The sequence below is a fragment of the Hevea brasiliensis genome, chromosome 5, assembly GCF_030052815.1.
Source record: "Hevea brasiliensis isolate MT/VB/25A 57/8 chromosome 5, ASM3005281v1, whole genome shotgun sequence".
NCBI lineage: Eukaryota > Viridiplantae > Streptophyta > Magnoliopsida > Malpighiales > Euphorbiaceae > Hevea > Hevea brasiliensis.
This window is the reverse complement of record NC_079497.1, coordinates 12,845,816-12,865,095: the sequence shown is the minus strand read 5'-3', so window position 1 is coordinate 12,865,095 and position 19,280 is coordinate 12,845,816. Positions and strand designations below refer to the sequence as shown.

Below are 19,280 nucleotides of genomic sequence, written 5' to 3'. Positions count from 1 at the left end.
AGCAACCAAACAAGCAAGGAAAAAACGTGAAAATGATGAATTTTCGTGCAGAGGCCATCTTCTCAATTCTATGACATATTTTTTGTATGACCTATTTTGTAACACCCTTATTTGCATAGCTTGGTATATTTTACTGTTCCGGTGACCGGTATCGGTTAGGACAATTAAAGGGATTAGAACCATGTCTAAGACACCTAGATAACCCTTGAATACAAATAATTAGTAATTGCCAAATAGTTAAGTATAAAGAACAAAAACAAAGCATAAAAAGTTAAATGAGCCGGGAGTCACAGCAATGGGTGACCTTCCCGGGAAGTGACTGCGAGGTCAATCTTAACTTGAATTTTGAACCGGAAAATGTGACACCGCGGTCCTTAGGACTATTACGAACACAGTGGAAAAGAGAAAATCATGAAAAAGAGTTGTTAAGCAGGTTCAATAATTAGGTCAGGAATTTGAAAGAAATATCGAATAACTTGCAAACCGGATTGAACCAGCGAGGGGCAATTTAGTCAATTTACCCCTAGAGCTGACTTCTAACCTAACTGTCCAATAAAATATGAGAAATGAAAATTTTGAAATGTAGATTTAAATTGAAGAGGTAAATGAAAAAGAAATGAAAAAGAAGTGAAAAATCAAAAAATTTATGACATCATCCATGACTCAATAAATGTTAATTTTTAAAATTTGAAAATTGGGAGATAATGCAACATAAAAAGGAACCAATAAGAATTAAAAGAAAAGGAAATTCATTTTATTTCCCTTTCCTCTTCTTCTTCTTGCTGTAAACCCATTCTCTCCCTTCTCTCTCATTTTTTCTTTTCCTTCCCTCAATTAAAGCTCACTTTGAGCTTTTGTAACCCTAAATTACCACATAAATCCCTTAGAAAACTTGTAGAACTCCTCAAAATGAGCTTCAAGAAAAAGATTTAGAATAAAAAATTTGAAGAAAATTGAAGAAATAAGAAGTTAGGAAAGCCTCATATAAGGTTAGTGAAGTTATTTCCAAATTTCTGTTTATATTCATGTTTAAGTATAAGAATTAAGTTCGAAATTGCTAAAAATGAAACAAAAATAACATGTATAGAATTCCATGGAATTTCAGCCAACTTGAGATGTGGTAGGAATTGATTGAGTTTGATTGAATTAAAGGTGAACATGAGCTTGAATGAGTTGATTGATCATATTTGTATGCTTTGATTTAGTGAGATGTAACAATTAGAAAATTAGGGTTCTTGACTTAGGGTTTGAAAAAGAAAAATTATAGAAAATGGTCAATTGATGCAAATGATCTTAATGAGGGTTAGAAATGGTCAAATGGGACCATTTGTGGTGTGTATGAATTGTTAGAACTAAGTTTCAATTCAGATTAGTTAGGGTCAGTATGCTGATAGCTTGACCTAGGTCCCTTTCAGGGACTAAAACTGAAAATTTACTAACCCAATTGATATGAGGTCAATTGGGAATGAAAATAGACACAAAATGGCACATTTTTCATTTAGGAATCATGCCCAGAAAATGACCATAACTTAGTGAACAATTAGGCCAAATCCGGATTTGGGCACACTGCCCTGTATAAAAATGACTAAATGAATAGTAGTAACTTAGATGACTATAACTTAGTCTAGGAAGGTCCAAATGACCTGAATTTTATACCGATGGAAAGCTGAGACATAGAACTACAACTTTCATGAAGAAAATAAATCCAAATTTTGACCATAACCTATGCAAAAACTCACCTGCAGTCAGCACACCAAAAACTGCCAGTATCCAGAAAATGCCCAGAATTCTGGGTAACACCAATTCGGCCAGCCTTAGAAAAATAGGCATAACTTGGGCTACAAAACTCTAAATGGAGTGATTCAAAAAAGGAATTAAAGCTAAGACAATAAGGAACAACTTTGATGAAGGACACTTGGCCTAATTCTCACAGTAACTAGACCAATGGAACAGTAGAAATAGGAGACCAAAACTGAAAAATTGTAATTTCTCTTAAGAGACTTAGAAATTGAATTGGCAATCAATGCCAACAAAATTGACACCCAAAATGTGGTATATGGGTGCAATTAGAACTAATAAACTTATTAAGTATAAGAAAGTCAACAAATTAACTTGAATAGTATCGTGAATAGTTACTCCGAAATGAGAATTTCCAAGAACATTAGTTTAAGCATATTGGGGCTAGAATTAAGTATATATGAATTAATAACTGAAATTTAAGTATTAAAAATGAATACTAAAGCACTTTAAATTTATGTGTTTCAGTTGGAAAGGGATTTTTGAAGGAGAAATGAAAGTTCGAGTAAATTGAGTTGACAAAAGAGGTTTGTGCACAACTAGTTTTTTATTGAATTTGTTTTGAATATTTTACGTAATTAAATGATTTTATTCTTCCTTATGCACTATGTTTATCAATTATGAGATTTATTTCAATGATTATTGAAATTGGTATAGCAAGCATGTGTTTAGTTTTGTGAAATACTATTTCAACAATTATTGAATATTGTTTTGGACTGGATAAATTATGTTTTGAATTATGAAGAGCAATTTGCATGAATAAAATATAAAATTTTGTTTTGGATTGTGATGAGCATAAAAAAAATTATGGAATATTGGAATTGATCTTGAATTAATATTGTGTTGTGATTTATGCTCACAAAAAGGACAAAGAAATGCATGATATTGTTTTATATCTCATTATAGATGCTTGACTAGGTTATTATCCGTCTCTATATCATTTGTCGATAAGACAATGGAGTTATCTTTGTTTTGTTTTGTTTTGAATACCATGGTATGTGCACAGGCTTAGATTCTCCTCTTATTAGAGGTTAGATCTAAATAATTGTTATTGTCCCGTCGAAAGTTTTATTATTGTGTTGTGTACTGTGCACGACGATTCGACCTCCCCGACCATAGGGAGTTAGAATCACCCCGAAGATGGCCCTTTCGGAGTAGTCTTGCATAGTTAGTGAGATGAAGAATGAATTTTGATTGATAAGAAATTGTGATTTGAAATGAGATTGTGCACAAATAATTTTGTTAAAATAATTGTCTATTTCCATAAATGCATGAATTATTTTTATTATTCAGTTGTGATTTGACAAATTGAAATTTTGATCAAGGTTATTTTAACAAGTGACTATTATTATTAGCAATGAAAATTTTGACATTTGGAAATTGGTTAAATTTCGAGATTCTAAAAATTTTGGTATAATTATTGTCAATGTATATTATATTACATTTTAAATTATAGTTGTGCACTATTGAGTTCACCACTCAGCGATAGCTTTGTATGCTGTCGCAGGTGAGAGTAGAGATAAAGTAGTTAAGTGAGATTCTTGTAACTGCACCTTGAAGATTGCTTTGTGACTAGCTTCGGGTATATGATGCATGCATTTTATATCATCATTTAGGAGTAATTTTTGCACATAATTTACCCTTATTCATAGCAATTATTTTAGATATTAATATATATTTAGTCAATTTTACAATTTTCACATCTCTTAGTTTAATTTTTGGAATTTATTTGTTTTGTAGGTTAAATCTGGAGAAATTTGATGTATTTTGATCAGAGTAGCCATTTGAAGGAGATTAAAATCGAATTGCAAAAATTTTGAAGTTGAGAAAAAAAAAATGGCCGAGAGCGACACAACCCGCGACACAACTGACTCGGCTTATGTCGTTTTTACTGGAAAATAATTGACGTGGCATTTCCGTTACTCCAGCTTTTTACCTCACTTTCTCTAGATCCTTCCCCCTTTTACCCATTCTAGAACAATCCCTTAGCCTATATAAAGACCCATTTTATCACTTTCTTGGGATATAGAGAGCATAGAGAGCATAGAGAGCATAGAGAGCAAGGGAGGCATTTTTAGAAAGATAGAAAGAGAGCAAGGGAGGCATTTTTAGAAAGATAGAAAGAGGGAAAGGGAGGAGCATCTTCTGCATCTTCTTCCAAAGCAAAGAAGGATCAAGTTTCGCACTTTTCTCAGAGAGATCCTGCTGCAAATTTGCTGGGTTTTTCTACCCCTTTTAGCTTACATTTCCATTATTTCTTCATTTCTTCATTTGGGTTTGTCTTTAAACAATGATTTGTGAGTAGTTGATTGAGATTCTAGAGATGGGTTTGTAAATATTGATTTGTTTTGTGGTTTTGAACTGATTTAGCCATTTAAATGAAGATTGTTATATTTTGATTTATTGCTTGTGTGCTTATTTCCTTGCTTGATGAATGGGCCCTCATTAAGTTAAGTTTTAATCCTTAATAGATGGACTGAAAAGTGAATATTGGGGATGGATAATCTTGCAATAAACTTTATTTTCTTGGTGTTAGAAATAAGCTAAGAAGATTAAGGGGAACTTTCCAAAAATCAATTAGAGCATTAATTGGGTTTTTGTTAGATTTGAAATACCGTGAAAACAGGGTTTGATTTAATGAAAACCAATTTTGAGATGCTTGAAAAAGGTTTCAAAATTTAAGAATTGATTTCCCTCAAAATTGCAATTCTCATGTGTTTGGCTAAATTAGGGAAAAACCACATGCAAACAATATTGAAAATCCAATCTCTAGAATCAATTTATTTTTCATTGAAATTAGATATAAATCCTCCAAACCTCATAAATAGCAATTTAAATTTAAATCCAATTTAAATCCAATTTCTATAATCACTTTATTTTTATTTTTATTGAATTTAGATTTAATTTCTCTCAATTTCATAAATAGATATTTCAAATTAATTTTTTGGGTAATCTAGTTTAATTAATTTTAGTTAATTGATTGATCTAGTTTTAATTCCTCAAATACCAATTTTAATTCCAAATTTCATTTTACATCTTTAATTTTTGTCTTAATTTTAATTTTTAGATTTTATTTTTAATATCTTTTAATTTTTGTCATTCTAATTTGCTTATACTTTTATTTCCAATTTAAGCACAATTCCCTGTGGGATCGATATCAATTTTTAAAACTATACTACTGTGACCCGTGCACTTGCGGACACCGTATCAGTATATTATAGGTATACCCTTGTATATTAGATTTTGAATATGCATGTAAATATATGTGTGTAAATTATTTGAGCAAATGTATAAAACTCTTGTAATATTATTTTGGTATGTAATGCAATGTAAATTATTGTAATGTTCAAACTTATTTTTGAGTTTTGTAATGAATGTAAATTAATTTTTCTTTAGTGGAATATGAATGAAGTTATTTAATATTATTTCTAAAGACAATTGAATTGAGAATTATTTTGAATTATGGAGTTAGGAGAAATGATATTGATTTGTGTTGTGGAAGTGATTGATTTTGATGAAATGAATTATTGGAAGTGTTTTTATAGGTGTTTGAAGAACTGTTTTTTTCCAAATATAGACAGCACTCTATCGAAAATTTTCCAAAATTTGCATAAAAATAAAAATGAATAAAAGTTTTAACTAGTCTTTAAACTTCAAGTAAATATTTTTAATTCCTACCAAAAGTGTTCACCACCTTCGAAAAGTAAGAAAATTATTTTAAAATCCCTTGCAGTATATTTAATGGGTTAATGATAGGCGAAGTACGATAATTCTTTAGATATACTACGAGATCATGTTACATCTTACTGAGGGGTAGGGTATGACATGTTTGCTTCTATGACATCTCCAAAAGAGATTTGGATTACATTAGAGGCTAAGTACAATAAAGGAAAATAAGGTACTGAAAAATTCCTGATTTTTATATTTTTTTTATTTTGTTTGGATGAAAGTTGTTCAATTTTGGATCAAGTGCATGATCTTCAAATCTTAGTTTCAAAACTTAAAGATTTGAAAGTAGAAGTTTTTGAACCATTACAAGTTGGTGTTATAATTGCTAAACTTTCTTTTAGTTGGAATGACTACAGAAGAAAGTTATTACATACTTCTAAGAGTTCTATTTTAGACCAACTCATGAAGCATTTGGGCATTGAAGAAGAATCATGTATTCGTGAAAAGAAATTTGCTTTAGAGTCTGGTAATAAAGTAAATTATATTAATGGAAATAATAAATCTCCAAAAGACAATAAAGGAAAGAAGAGGAAGATTTTTGAAGCAAGTGACTCAAATAACTTAAATAAATCAAAGAAAGACAAAACTTGCTATAATTGAGGAAAGAAAATGCACTTTAAATGTGTTTGCATGTTTAGAAAGAAACCCAAAGAGGATAATGCTACCAGTACCAGCAAAGCAAATAATGCAACTATGGTTAAGGAGATTACAGAAATTGTTGCCATTGTTTCTAAAATGCATATAGGAATAGTTATAGAATTACATATAGCTACTATATCCAAATCGAATTATTGGTAGTATGATTCTGGTGCTATCGTTCATATCTATAACAAGTCTTATTTTAAAGAATGTAAAGAAGCAAAAGATAGACATAAAATATTAATGGGTAATCATTGTAGTACAAAATTGCTAGAAAAGGTAGTGATAAAGTGTTGTTAACTTCTAGAAAGAAGTTTCTTCTTATTAATATTTAAGTTAAGTGTTACTAATAGTAATAATAATAATAATCCGCATATTTCTGTTTATATTGTTGATTATTCTTTTTCTTTATGGCATAATCACTTAGCATATGTTAATTATAAATCATTAAAATTTATTGTCAAAGATGGATTAATAAGTTATATCAATGAATATAAAGAGAAATGTGAAATCTACATTCAAGCAAAAATGACTAAGAAACATTTCCCTAAAGTTGAAAAAAATATTTTACTGCTTGATCTTGCGCATTCTGATATATGTGAACTTAATGGTAATTTAACAAGAGGTGGAAATAAATATTTTATTACTTTTGTGGATGATCAATCAAGATATACTTATGTGCATTTGATGAAAACAAATGATGAAGCATTTAATATGTTCAAATTGTACAAAACAGAAGTTGAAAATTAAAAAAAAAAAGAGAAATTAAAAATCTTGCGCAATGATAGAGGTGAAGTGTATTTTTCAAATGAGTTCTTTTACTGCGAAAATTAAGGAATTATACATTAATCAAGTGCTCCATATACCCCACAACAAAATAAATTAGTAGAAAGGAAAAATAAAATATTGGTTGATATGGTAAATGCAATGCTCCTTAATGCTAGTTTACCTTTAAATCTTTGGGGTGAAGTTTTGCTTACTATATGTCATGTGCACAACAGAATTCCATCTAGAAAAACTAAGGTTTCTCCATATGAAATATGAAAGGAAATGAAACTTAGTTTAAATTATCTTCGAGTATAGGATTGTTTAGCATTTTATAGAATTTTAGACCAAAAAAGAACTAAGTTAGGGCCAAGAGTTCTATGAAGTATGTTTATAGGGCATGCAAAAAACTCTAAAGCATACAGGTTGTTAGACTTGAATTCTAATGTTATTGTTAAGTTAAGGGATGTAGAATTTTTTAAAAGTAAATTCATTAATGACTCAATTGATTCTTGATCTATGTAAACACAACAGTCCAACAAAAATTTTGAAAAGTCTCTGGTGATAAAATGGTTGAAACTAAATATAATGTAATTTTGTTAGGCGTCAAAATGTAAGTTTGTTAAGTTCCACCCTCAAGTCAACCTGACACAAATATCTTCCTTGTCATTGCCTGTACTGGATACAATTGGGCCCCAATCATTACCGCCACTCAAATGGGCCCACCATTTAGCAAACGTCATAGATTTATTTAATAATAAAATATACAAGATTAATCATTATTTTTTTAAAAAAATTTATTCATAACTTTTTTTAATTAATTTTATCATAATTAACAATATAAGTAATTTTGTTTATTCACTTTTTTTTATTAAAATAAAATTAAATATTTAATTGGTAATAATTAATTTATATCTAAAATTGTGCAATAATTAAATAAGGAGTGAGACGTTAGAAAAGACACTTTTGAAAAAAATTTTAGAACATCGAATATTTTTTTAAAAAGGGTTGAATTTTCAATTTTTTTTTATAAAGGAATTATAAACAAAGATATTAAACTTTCAATAATAATAAAAAAATAGCGAGATCAAAAAATGGGTGACCTCGAATGCGTTTATCCGAAAATATTATTAAATTTAAATAATGGGGATCGTGTTCTCTATATTGAGAACCGGCTACAGCCCGTGAATCCACGCTGAGTCATATGATGGCAGGAAGCAAAGGTTACCGGCTATTCCAGTCACTCTCTCAAGTTCACTACTCGTACTTGCTCAGTCGGTCATACCCTTCGCTTTCCATTACTTGTTATTCTCTCTGGGTATTGATTCTGTGTTTGTGTTCAACCCTCTGTTTCTGATAAAGGCATCGCCGTTTCGCTCTGTAAGGTAGCTTTGTTTTTCTCGATCTGGTTTTGTTTCTTTTTCTTTTGTTCGTTTCTTTTGTTTGGTTTCCTGGAAAATTGAGGTAAGTGGACTGGTTGAATTTTCCTGGTTGTTAGAGCTCTGTTTTCTCTTCTTTTTGTTTCCTTTTCCTTTTTATTAGGTTTTGAATTATGTTCTGTTGTGATTTTGAATTAGGGAGTATCATAACTTCGTTTTCTCGGTGCTGTTAAGAGATTTCAAGGTTATAATTTTAGTTTGTTTTCATATTCAACTAGACGGTGAATTTGATTTAAGATATGAAAAATTCATAGGTAATACTGAAGCTGAATGGTATTATTTCTTATCTATATATCGGTGTAAAATAGAGTTTTTTGTAGTCATTAACATTTTTTAATAGTTCAGTGTCCTTGATGATCAATTTTCTTAGCTTTTTGGAGTTTGGCCAATTGACTTTAGGATTGATCCTGGTGTTCTATTAGCTCTGTTTGGTTTGTGGGATTTTTAAAAACCTTTTTTTTTTGTTTGAAGTTTGCAGATTTTGATCTTGTTGCTGCAGAAGTGTCATTTATTCTATTTATCATTGCCTTTAGTTTTCTCAATTACGCCATGCGTTGCCTCCTTTCGTGTGTTTGTTAATTTTGTGCTTATGTAATTAATTTAATACTTATGTATATAAAAAACTAAAAATATGGTGTTATGACTTGTGTGATTCGGGTATTGCTTTGGCTCCTTGGCAAACTTGCCTTTCATGGAAATTTGGCAATGTTTTATAAGTGATACTTGAACCACAACTATGGATTGAATTTCCTCAATTTGATCTTAGCCTTTTTCGATACTGAATTACAGATACACTCTAGCAACAATGAAGACTCCCAAGGGTAAAGGGGCAGCAAAGGTCACAAAGGAAGCCTTGAAGCCTGCTGATGACAGGTTAGTTTAATTTGTATGTATTTTCTTATTCTCTATAATTATCAAATTATATGTATTCTATGTTTTGCTTGGGGCTGCCATGCGCATTGAGAAGGTTGTTCTTATATAAAAAGGTATTGGTTTGCTGGCTATTGCCATCTTAGTAAGCTGTATTGATATCTGATGTTGCATATTTGATGGTGGATACAGCGATTAGCGAAATGTTATTGTGATGGATCTATCTCTATCCTTTTCAGAAAGGTTGGAAAGAGGAAGGCAGCAGCTGTTCCTGATAAAATTAGCAAACAAAAAGCTAAGAAGGAGAAAAAGGCGAAGAAAGACCCAAACAAACCAAAGAGGCCTCCTAGTGCTTTCTTTGTCTTCCTGTATGCGTCTTAGTAGAAGTTAATTGATTGTTTCTACTTGCATTTTTAGCATTGCCTTTTGAATTTATGCCGTGTCTATGTTACAGTGAGGAGTTTCGAAAGACTTTCAAGAAAGAGAATCCTAATGTGACATCTGTAGCTGCTGTAAGCAATAAATGAATTTTGACCATTTTATATGTTAGATTTTATTTTAATTTCCATTTCATGATCCAAGCTCTTTGAAGTTAGAGATTGATTCCTTGGCATCATTCTATAATTGAAGGTTGGGAAAGCTGGAGGAGAGAAGTGGAAATCAATGTCTCCTGCTGTAAGTACATCTTTGTGTTCCTATGTGTCCTTTCTTTTGCTCCTTTAGTGGAGTATCTCTTGGTTTTGAACTTGCTAAGTGAAGTAAAATTTTGTGGAGGCTTGGGAATTTTTTTTTCAAAGCTTGGCAACAGATTAACATCTCATGCTTTTTTTGGATTTCAACACATAAACCATTTTAGTGGGGTTTACTTGAATTGACCTTGGAACCTTTTTTTTTGGGTTGGGGAGAGGAGGAGGATTTTTTTTTTTTTTTTTGGGGTGGGGGGCAGCTGCGGCTTGGGTGGTGTTGTTGGTAGAGGGATGTTGGATATAAGCTTTCATCTTTGAGATGTATGTATTCAGACACTGTTATTAAAAGTTTTAAGTTTTTTTAATGCTATGAAATGATTATTGATAACTTCTTGGTTTGGCAGGAAAAAGCTCCGTATGAAGCCAAAGCTGCCAAAAAAAAGGATGAGTATGGAAAGCTTATGAATGCCTACAACAAGAAGCAGGTGAACATATTAGATAAGCCATTGTCTAGTCAAGAAAGTGTTGTGGTTACTTATTACACGTTGACTGGTATGTGTTGTATTGACAGGAGAGCACAGCTGATGACGCTAATGCAGAGTCAGACAGGTCAAAGTCTGAAGTGAATGATGAAGATGATGAGGCTACTGGAGAGGTTGGCCCGCCAATCTGTTTATTTGTTTAATTCTTTTAACAATGCATCTCATTTGCATGATTTTTCACAATGCCCAAGTCGCATAATTTTGATTTACATACTGTTTTAGAAAGTATTCTCACTGTTGAACTTTTGCTTGCTTGGAGCTTTCGAGCTCACAATCAGTATTGTTAGGATCTGGCTGAGGTTTGCATCAATCGTTCATCTTCAGTAATTCATTTACCAAATTAAGAAATGTTAAATTGGTGTTTCTTCTTGCTTTGTGTGCTTGTGACATGGAGCAGAAAATAAGGAAAATGTAAGTTGAAAATTTCTGAGTCGAGTGTGTCAAGTTGGGTAGGACATCATCACACAGTCTTGTTAACTAAATTTTGCAATCGGTAGTATCAACAAGTAAAATTCCTCCATTTTTTCATAGCAGGTTAAAGGTGTCAATAGATTGGGGAGAATTTTATGGCTACAACTCTTATTTTTTTACTTCAAAAGAGGAAAAGAAAGGAGTCTTCTTTTTGTGTGTAATTCTGATGTCAGCAGTCCGCACTAATTTTATTGCTTGTTTCTTGTCAGGAAGGGGAAGAGGAAGAGGAAGAGGAAGAAGATGATGATGATTGAAATTGGATGGTTTTGATTTTGGGCATCATGTGATTTAAAGGATAGATTTTTGGATCTTGTAGATGCATATTGATAGGTTGTATTTGGTATTGTTGAATTTTAAGCAGGGAAGGAACTTTTCCTTCTTTTTTTTTTTTTTCTAACCAAAGGTCCAAAGCAGGAAAATTAGTGCCTTGTCAGTTACTGGACACTAAACATGAGCCGTCTCAGTTTAGCTAAATACCATATCTATAGTTTGTAATCTCACTTTGTGCCCACAACTTTCTGATCTTTAATATGTTTGCCTGCACCTGATATAATTAGACTGTGGCATGATATTTGGGCACATCATTGGAGTTCAAATGCTTATCATGGGTACTGTTAAAAAAAAAAAAAAAAGCTTATCATTGGTTCTGAAAGATGTTTGAGGTGTGTAAAGAAAGATAAAACATTATGAGGGATATTACCTGTAATTCTGTATGGATGTTGTGTCAAATAGAGTCGCAAGGCATTTAAGTCTTGAATCGTCTTTTGTTGGGAGTACTAACCTGCCTTCACATGTATGTGTGGTTTCAAATTTTAATTTTATTGGTCACTTTCCTTGTGAGCTGCTTCGCTCAACCTTAAATTTCATTAGTTTCTTTCCACATATTAGTTATGGAGTGCGAGTATGGCAGATTGTTAGCACGTGTGAGCTGGTGGTGCTTCGTCTTCATGGTGTTTACATGTCTTAGATTTTCTTTGACGTTCAACTAAAGAATAGGGTAAATTTTACATATGATATTTAAATTTAGGGGGTGCGCTGTCAAGTGTGTAATGATATACAGCTTTCTCGGTTTAAGTATGATTGTGAATCTGCATTGGGTGTCTTTAAATGGGCAGAGTCGCATGGCTTTAAGCATACACCAGAAGCTTATGATACAATGGGGGACACACAAGGGAAAATGAAACAAATGTATTAGATGAAGGCGTTGTTAGAGAAAATTTAGAGAGGTCATCTTGTTCGGCTTACAGACGGTTGGTTAAGGCTATAAGAAGGGCTGTAAGGTTTTCAGGAGCAGGGGAATGGGAAAATGCTGTATAAGGATATTTGCCAATTTAGGAACTTTTGGGTTATAGAAGAATACAGAGTCTATGAACTTATTGCTGGACACACTTGGGAAAGAATGGAGGATGGAGCAAGCCTGTGAGATCTTCTTGGAGCTCATATCACACATTTCTCCAGATGCTAACACATTTAACATCTTTATTCATGATTGGTGCAAGGTCAATCGGGTTGATGAAGCATACTAGACAATCTAAGAAATGAAAGGACACAGTTTTCTCCCTTGTAGGAAGCCTGAAACCAATGAGAGAGGGAGGGAGAGAAAGTGAGAGAGTGCATCGGGGTAATTGGGGAAGAAAAGGAAGAAATAAGGAGAGAGAGGACATCGGAATGAATGGGAAAGAAAGGGATAGATGAGAGAGTGCATGATGATTTTACTTAAGGGTATAAAACCAATTTTAAATTTTTTAAGAAAAGATCAATGCCATGCCAGTCTTATAACATAAAAACTAGTTATAAAGGTAAAAGGGATTTTTGTGTTAATTAAATTAAAGATCAAAGGAATTTTATATTATAAATTGAAATTAAGATATCTTACTATTACACAGCTCTAAGTTTAGATACCGTATGTAAAATTCCCCCCTAAAGAATGTACTCATATTGTCGGAGAAACTATTCCAACTTCACTCTCTATGGGTATACACAGGTGAATAATAAATCCTCTGAATCAAGAGTCCTGTTTCTATTTTCTATCATGATCGCTATTAATTGCCTACTGGGATGTAGTTTCTGAAAATCACCAACACACTGTGTTCATTTCAGTTGCAGCATGGTAGATAATAAATGAAATCTAACTGAATGAATAATTCATGGAATCATGAATATGTATTTACAATTCTAAAATGTCTTCTTGAGGAAGGAAAAACAATGTCAATCATCATAAACAATCAACTAGTATTTACAAAAATTGTCAGTCCTGTAAGAAAGTGCTCACCGATATTGGGGACCATAGGAGGCATATATTTGGTCTGGAGCAATGAGAGGCAACCTGTCAATGTACATAAACAATCTCTTCAAATTTTCCCCAGTAATTGTTGACAAGTCAACAATCTCATTTTTGCTGATACAGATCCAGAGGTCACCCGATTTAACTCTCTTAAGACTGTCCCGGCAGAAAGGACAAGACTGTGACCGTGCACGCCTAACAACATAATAAAAACACCCACTTGATAGCATCAATTGAAGCATGAAAAAAAAAGGATATTTGTACTTATAGCTACCAAATAAACCACAAAGCACAGTGCTTCTATTTGTTAATGTTTACGTCAATCGTGGCCAAATAATTTAATACCAGAACAACCTGAACTGAGTTCCTGGCCCTCCTACCTGAACTGAGGTTCCTGGTCCACCTAGGTTAGAGGAAACGAGGAATGGAAGGTTACTTTGTCATATAACTTTGCTCTTAGCTTAGCACTAATCATGCATCGCCCAAGGAGTTCAAATTATTCTGATTCAGATGCGGTTATTATAAACTTGACCTCATATACTGCTATATCAAATATCTATATCTAGATTATGCACTAATTATATACACTTTAATTGATTATGCATAAATCCTAATACGAATTTTTGATTTAACGGTTGTTAAACTCTTTATCATATAAGTTCAACGTTTATATTAGATGTACCCTTCTGGTTATGAGCTAGTTCCAACTCTCAAATCTCTTTCTTGCACTTCAACAACTTACTTCTGCCTCGTATTTGCTTATGTTACCAAATCTTGAATTTTCCAGTGCACCTCCTTGCTTGCTAATGAATTTTTCCATAACTTAAACCAGACATGCCATATTTGTGAAGGATGCTTCTGTAAGATGACTCAAGCAGAGGGTTGTTTTGGAAGGAACCAACTTTGAAATGACATGAACAGATGATGTTATTTCTGAACATTCGTAGGAGTAGAAAGAACACCAACAACAAAAAAAGTCAAGTGGTAATATGATAAACTTCTAAATAAATCAAATTCCCACATTCAAAATTGATCCCTATAAATGTATTCTCTGCAGCATAATGGAGTGAAAAATACAGTTTCTATGTCTAGCAAGAAAGGCTGCGCAATCTCCCACTTGTCATCAAGTGTTGATGGCTTCAAAATGAGAAAAACACTAGTCCGATGTGCCTATCAATTGAAAATAGGTTGATTGAGGGAATTTAGTTGCCACTGTTTCATTTTCATTGCAGTGCTGAAGGGGGACCACTACGATCATGTAGAAATTAGAATTCCCTGGTTGTGAAAATTTGGAAATAAAAGGCCATGAATTGAGTTTCCTCTCATGTACTTTTTCCTTTCCTACACATTTGAGTACTAACCAGTTCCAATATCATCTCAAAAGCAAGGATTCATGCATTGCATACCACAACAACACAAAATATTATGTAATGGTTAGCTTACCAATTTCGATAGCACTTCATACACATTGAATGACCGCATTTGGGCAACACAACCTTGGTGTTCATCTCCATGCAAATTCCACATTCTTCTTCTCTCTCCAGATCAATTTCAGAGAGCTTTCCTCGGTCCATCTTTTCTTCCTTCCGGTAATTGGCACAAATCTCTTTCTGTTTCCTCTCTTCTACATCATTGATTCCTCTATGAAGTTGCAATAAAGAGGGAAATATAACACCTGTCAACAAAGATTCAAATGAATGAATGGTTACCTCAACGATCAACAACTTTCTTACAAGAAAACATGAACATGAATCAAATTCTAACCAACAAAATACATTGTTTTACAGAGTTCGGAGAAATATTAATGGCCTTGAATGTACTCAGTACTCACCATAGAACTCTCTTATACTAGCTTTTCTTTCATGAATAGAAATGGTTGTCTTTCCATCCTCATAAGCCTGTGATACAACATCATATCATTATACCCTTGACATTAAGAACAGGCAGCATTATGCCAGCACAGGCGGAGGAGACTTCAACAATTAGAAACTGATTTCAATGAACCAAAATCAAAATCACATTTGCCATAGAATAAAATGCAAATCACCTTGTAAATGAGAATTCTAAGCAGCCCCAAGGCACCGGCAAGGTGACAATCAGTCCACTGAACAAGAAAGAGAAAAAACTGAGCAGCAGGACTGTAGGATAATCTCATCTGGAGGCAGGCACCATTATATTCCCTACGATAATCGGAAGCCCTGTGTCGCAATGAAAAAAATATTATTATGCATCAGCAGAACAAAGCAAGCTGAATGAAAGCCACTACCAGATTTCGTAGGATAATTCACAACTCCATCCAAGCACACAAATCCTTACCACAAAAATGTAGAAACTATACTATAGGCTAAATTCCTACATTTCTAAGGATCAACATTGAGCTGGATCATTGGGAAGGCAACCAAGTGATTTTTTTTAAAGAAAAGATGCCATACTGAATACTCAACAGCTTAATTTCACAAGACATAACTTGAACTCTCAACTTCAAATAGAACAAGATTACATGGCCATCATTTATCTGACCAAATTAAAAAGAAAACATACGTTCTTTCGCAGGACTGCCAAGAGACAAACCACATGCTTGGTCCTTTTATTGTCTGTTCATCCTCCGATTTTCAGCTCAATCACCTTAAATTCAGTGCTTTCTAGCAAAATCTAACAGCTTTCTCTATATGTGCTTTTTTTTGGGGGGAATAAGATGCAAATATTTGATGGATCATACATAACCAAAGCAAACCCAAATCCTTGCTACAAAAATTATCAGAGAATTAACTTCAAATCGTGAATACTAGATATTGAAAATTTCAGAAAAAAAAAAATTGAAGTTTTTTTATTCACTGAACCATTCAGTAAAGCCGCCTAGAACTGAAGTAACATTAATGCCCATGCAAGAAATGAAAACTTCCAGCACACCAGATATGATTGCACACCAGATACTTCCAATCATATCTGGTATTCGAAAATATCAAAATCAGTGCTATGTGATTTACTGTGTGCAACAGCAAGCGTGAAAAGTCACAAAACAATGCACAGTAACATGATACTTCACCGAAGCAAGAAGATCAAAACTACAACTCAAAATCTCAAAGATCATCATTGAAAATTTGATATTGATTAAAACCCAGAAACAGATATTCAATATAAAAAGCAATAGTAAACAGAATTTTTTTTTAAACGAAAAGAGAGAGGGGGGGCCGGGTGTGAAGAGAGACGAAAAGAGAGGAAATTACAGAGTATTGGCAGACTGGATATCAGCTTCAAGAGCCTTAAGAGAATCCTTAAACGATTTCCGCATTTCCCCAATTTTGCTCTTCCACGAAACAATCAGCCAACAAAACAAAAAACAAACAAACAACTCTCTCACAAACCACCACCCACTCAATCACTCCTTAGCAAAAACAAATTTACAAGGAAACAAAAGAAGGAAAACAGAACAAAAACAAAAGCCCTTGAAAATAGAAAACCCAACAGAAATAGATGAGTGAGAGAAGAGGAGAAGGGGATAAGCAGAGCAAGAAGTGTGGGGTTTACTACTTTGGCTTTTTCCCTTGAAACACACGTAATAGTATTTAGACATATCTATTTCTTCCACTCCGTGTCTCATCGGTTGAGTTTATTACTGCCTAGAAGAAGACCGAAGATATCAATCAATTTACTATTCTACCCTTCAATTTCCCGAGAAATCTACAAAGCGACCCAATCCCCGATATCACTGCTCAGTAATCTTACCGATCTCAGCTCATTGAATGAAGCTTTAGACACGCACATGAGGCTAATTTTTAGCTTGCACTTCCATCCTCAACTTCATTTTATTGCTTAAAAACGTTATATAAAAGTTTTTGAACTTAAAAATATTACACAACAATATCTCTCATTAAAATTTCATCGTATCTTTTATTTATATTATAAAGTTTTAAAATTTAATTTAAGATTAAATTTGAAATGTTTTAGTATAAAATTATTAAAATAATAAAATAATTTTCTAAAATTATTTTTAATAATATTTAAAATGGTATATTTTCTAAAAAGTTTTTTTGTTTCTTTTGAAATTCAATGCTAAAAATGTTTAAAACTTTTTTAGGTACAAAAAAATATAAGTAAATATGTTAAGCATAGCACGATAACATAATCCCTAAGCAATAAATATAATTTTTAAACTTTTAAATAAAATTAATAGACATAACATAAAGAGTACAGTAGAGAAACTAATATGAATTATGACATTTCAATTTCTTTAATTTTTTTTTTATTTTACAGTATAATATTGCTATTTATTATATTGGACAGGGATATAATAGAGATTTTGATATAATAAATTTTAATGTACTATACATATATATTTTAAATTGAAAGACTTTTATATAATTTTTTTAATTGAGAGACTTTATATTAATAAAAATAACGATGAACGAAAGCGTAATACTCTCCAAAATTAAGGAACTATTAATAAAAATTAACCCACATATGGGTGTTTAATATACACTTGATTTTACATAAAAATAAATTTTATAATTATTAAATTATTATTTATATAAACTTGTATATAATTAATTAAAATATAAAAAATAAATATATAAACATAAATATAAATATTTAATTTAATAATTATTTTTTCTTTTATTTTCTCATCTCATTAAAATATGTTTATTTTTATAAGTCACTTTCTCTTTAAAATAATATTATTAATTTATTATTTTTTTATTTAATATATATTAAAGAAATAAAATTCAATAGTTTTAAAAATAATTTAATAATATAAACTATTTAATTTTAATGAAGTAATATAAGTAAATATATATAAAATGAAAAATAAAATAAAATTTATGTTTTCTTAATTAACGTGAAAAAGAAATAATTTTATCTCAGAAAGCACCTAAAATTGAGCCGCAGCCAGACATATTACTTCGGAAAATCGGCGCCGTCTTGGGTGATAATAGAATATTGAGGTATTTGTCATTATGTTAAAGTGTCAAGTCGAACGTAACATCAAGCGACGCGTGGCCTCTCTGAGTGATATGATCCAGCCGTTAAATGCGGGTCCCATGTTTCGTAAACCGCGACGTTTTCCTATTGGTTAATGAAATGGGCCCGCCGTAGGCAATAATATCGATGCCCATTTTAGCAAAGCCTCCGACGGCATTATGCCTGTTTTGACATTGTGTATAGAAGTTAAAAATTATTATTCTAAATAAAAATATTATTTTAAATATTATTAAAAAAATTATTTTATTATTTTTATATTTTTATGGTTAAAATTTATTAAATTAAATTTAATTTTAAATTATTTTTTAATAATTTTTAATTAGTATAACTCAACTTAACTCAACTAAATCTTTATTTCAAAAATTTAAGATCGACTATATGAATTCTCTTTTTCCGCTCTAAACGATTTTGGATTAAATATTTAAAAATGTGTAATATTTTTAGGTCATGTTATACTACTCTCCTCCAAGTCAGTTTAGGCCTATCTCTTATTTTTTTTTTTCTATCATCTAACCTAATGTGCTTCACTTGTCTAATTGGAGCGTCCGTATGTTTACGCTTCATATGACCAAACCACTTCAATCTCTATTTTTTCAACTTATCCTCAGTTGGCGCCACTCCTATATTTTCTTTAATATTTTCGTTACGGACTTTATCTAGTCTAGTATGACCACTCATCCACCTTAACATTTTCATCTCTGCAACTCTTATCTTAAACATATACGACTCCTTCAGTGTCTAACACTCACTACGTCATAGAAAACTCATTTATTTGGCACATTTAGAAAGCTCAAGATGATTGATTAACTTTTTTTTTTCAATTATATATGAAGGATAGGTAGGAGTTGTGAGTATCTAATGTTAAATATTTTTAATATTTTATTTATAAAATAATTGATAGATCAACTAGTTACTCGAAAACTTTTAATTTGCAATCATATTGACTTTTATGAAATCAAATTGAAGTTTTGTATATTTTATGAGAGAAATTAAAATTCATTAATTTTTATAAAAATATTAATAAAGTTAAATGACCACTGTGATATTTATCTGATTGATGAATATAGAAGACTAGAAG

At 31.7% G+C, this 19,280-nt stretch overlaps 2 protein-coding genes across 3 annotated transcripts; one reads left to right on the top strand and one right to left on the bottom strand.

The window, feature by feature from the left end:
* The first annotated feature begins 8,038 nt into the window (after positions 1-8,038).
* Positions 8,039-11,438, top strand: LOC110644085 (high mobility group B protein 1). The gene is made up of 8 exons (XM_021796707.2): positions 8,039-8,315; positions 9,159-9,242; positions 9,479-9,607; positions 9,694-9,751; positions 9,870-9,914; positions 10,330-10,410; positions 10,497-10,580; positions 11,148-11,438. The coding sequence occupies exons 2-8, from the start codon at positions 9,175-9,177 to the stop codon at positions 11,190-11,192; spliced, it is 510 nt and encodes a 169-aa protein (XP_021652399.2). The 5' UTR covers positions 8,039-8,315; positions 9,159-9,174; the 3' UTR covers positions 11,193-11,438.
* A 1,622-nt stretch (positions 11,439-13,060) lies between these two features.
* LOC110644083 (E3 ubiquitin-protein ligase AIRP2) lies at positions 13,061-16,965 on the bottom strand. 2 transcript variants are annotated; one of them, XM_021796700.2, is made up of 5 exons: positions 16,450-16,965; positions 15,270-15,420; positions 15,054-15,120; positions 14,666-14,897; positions 13,061-13,417 (listed from the first exon to the last, which is right to left on the bottom strand). In XM_021796700.2, exons 1-5 carry the CDS (start codon positions 16,512-16,514, stop codon positions 13,207-13,209), a joined length of 726 nt encoding a protein of 241 aa, XP_021652392.2. In that variant the 5' UTR covers positions 16,515-16,965; the 3' UTR covers positions 13,061-13,206. The 2 variants fall into 2 exon arrangements, with proteins under 2 accessions (XP_021652392.2, XP_021652393.2); XM_021796701.2 differs by lacking the exon at positions 16,450-16,965 and adding an exon at positions 15,764-16,437.
* Between the last annotated feature and the right edge of the window lie 2,315 nt (positions 16,966-19,280).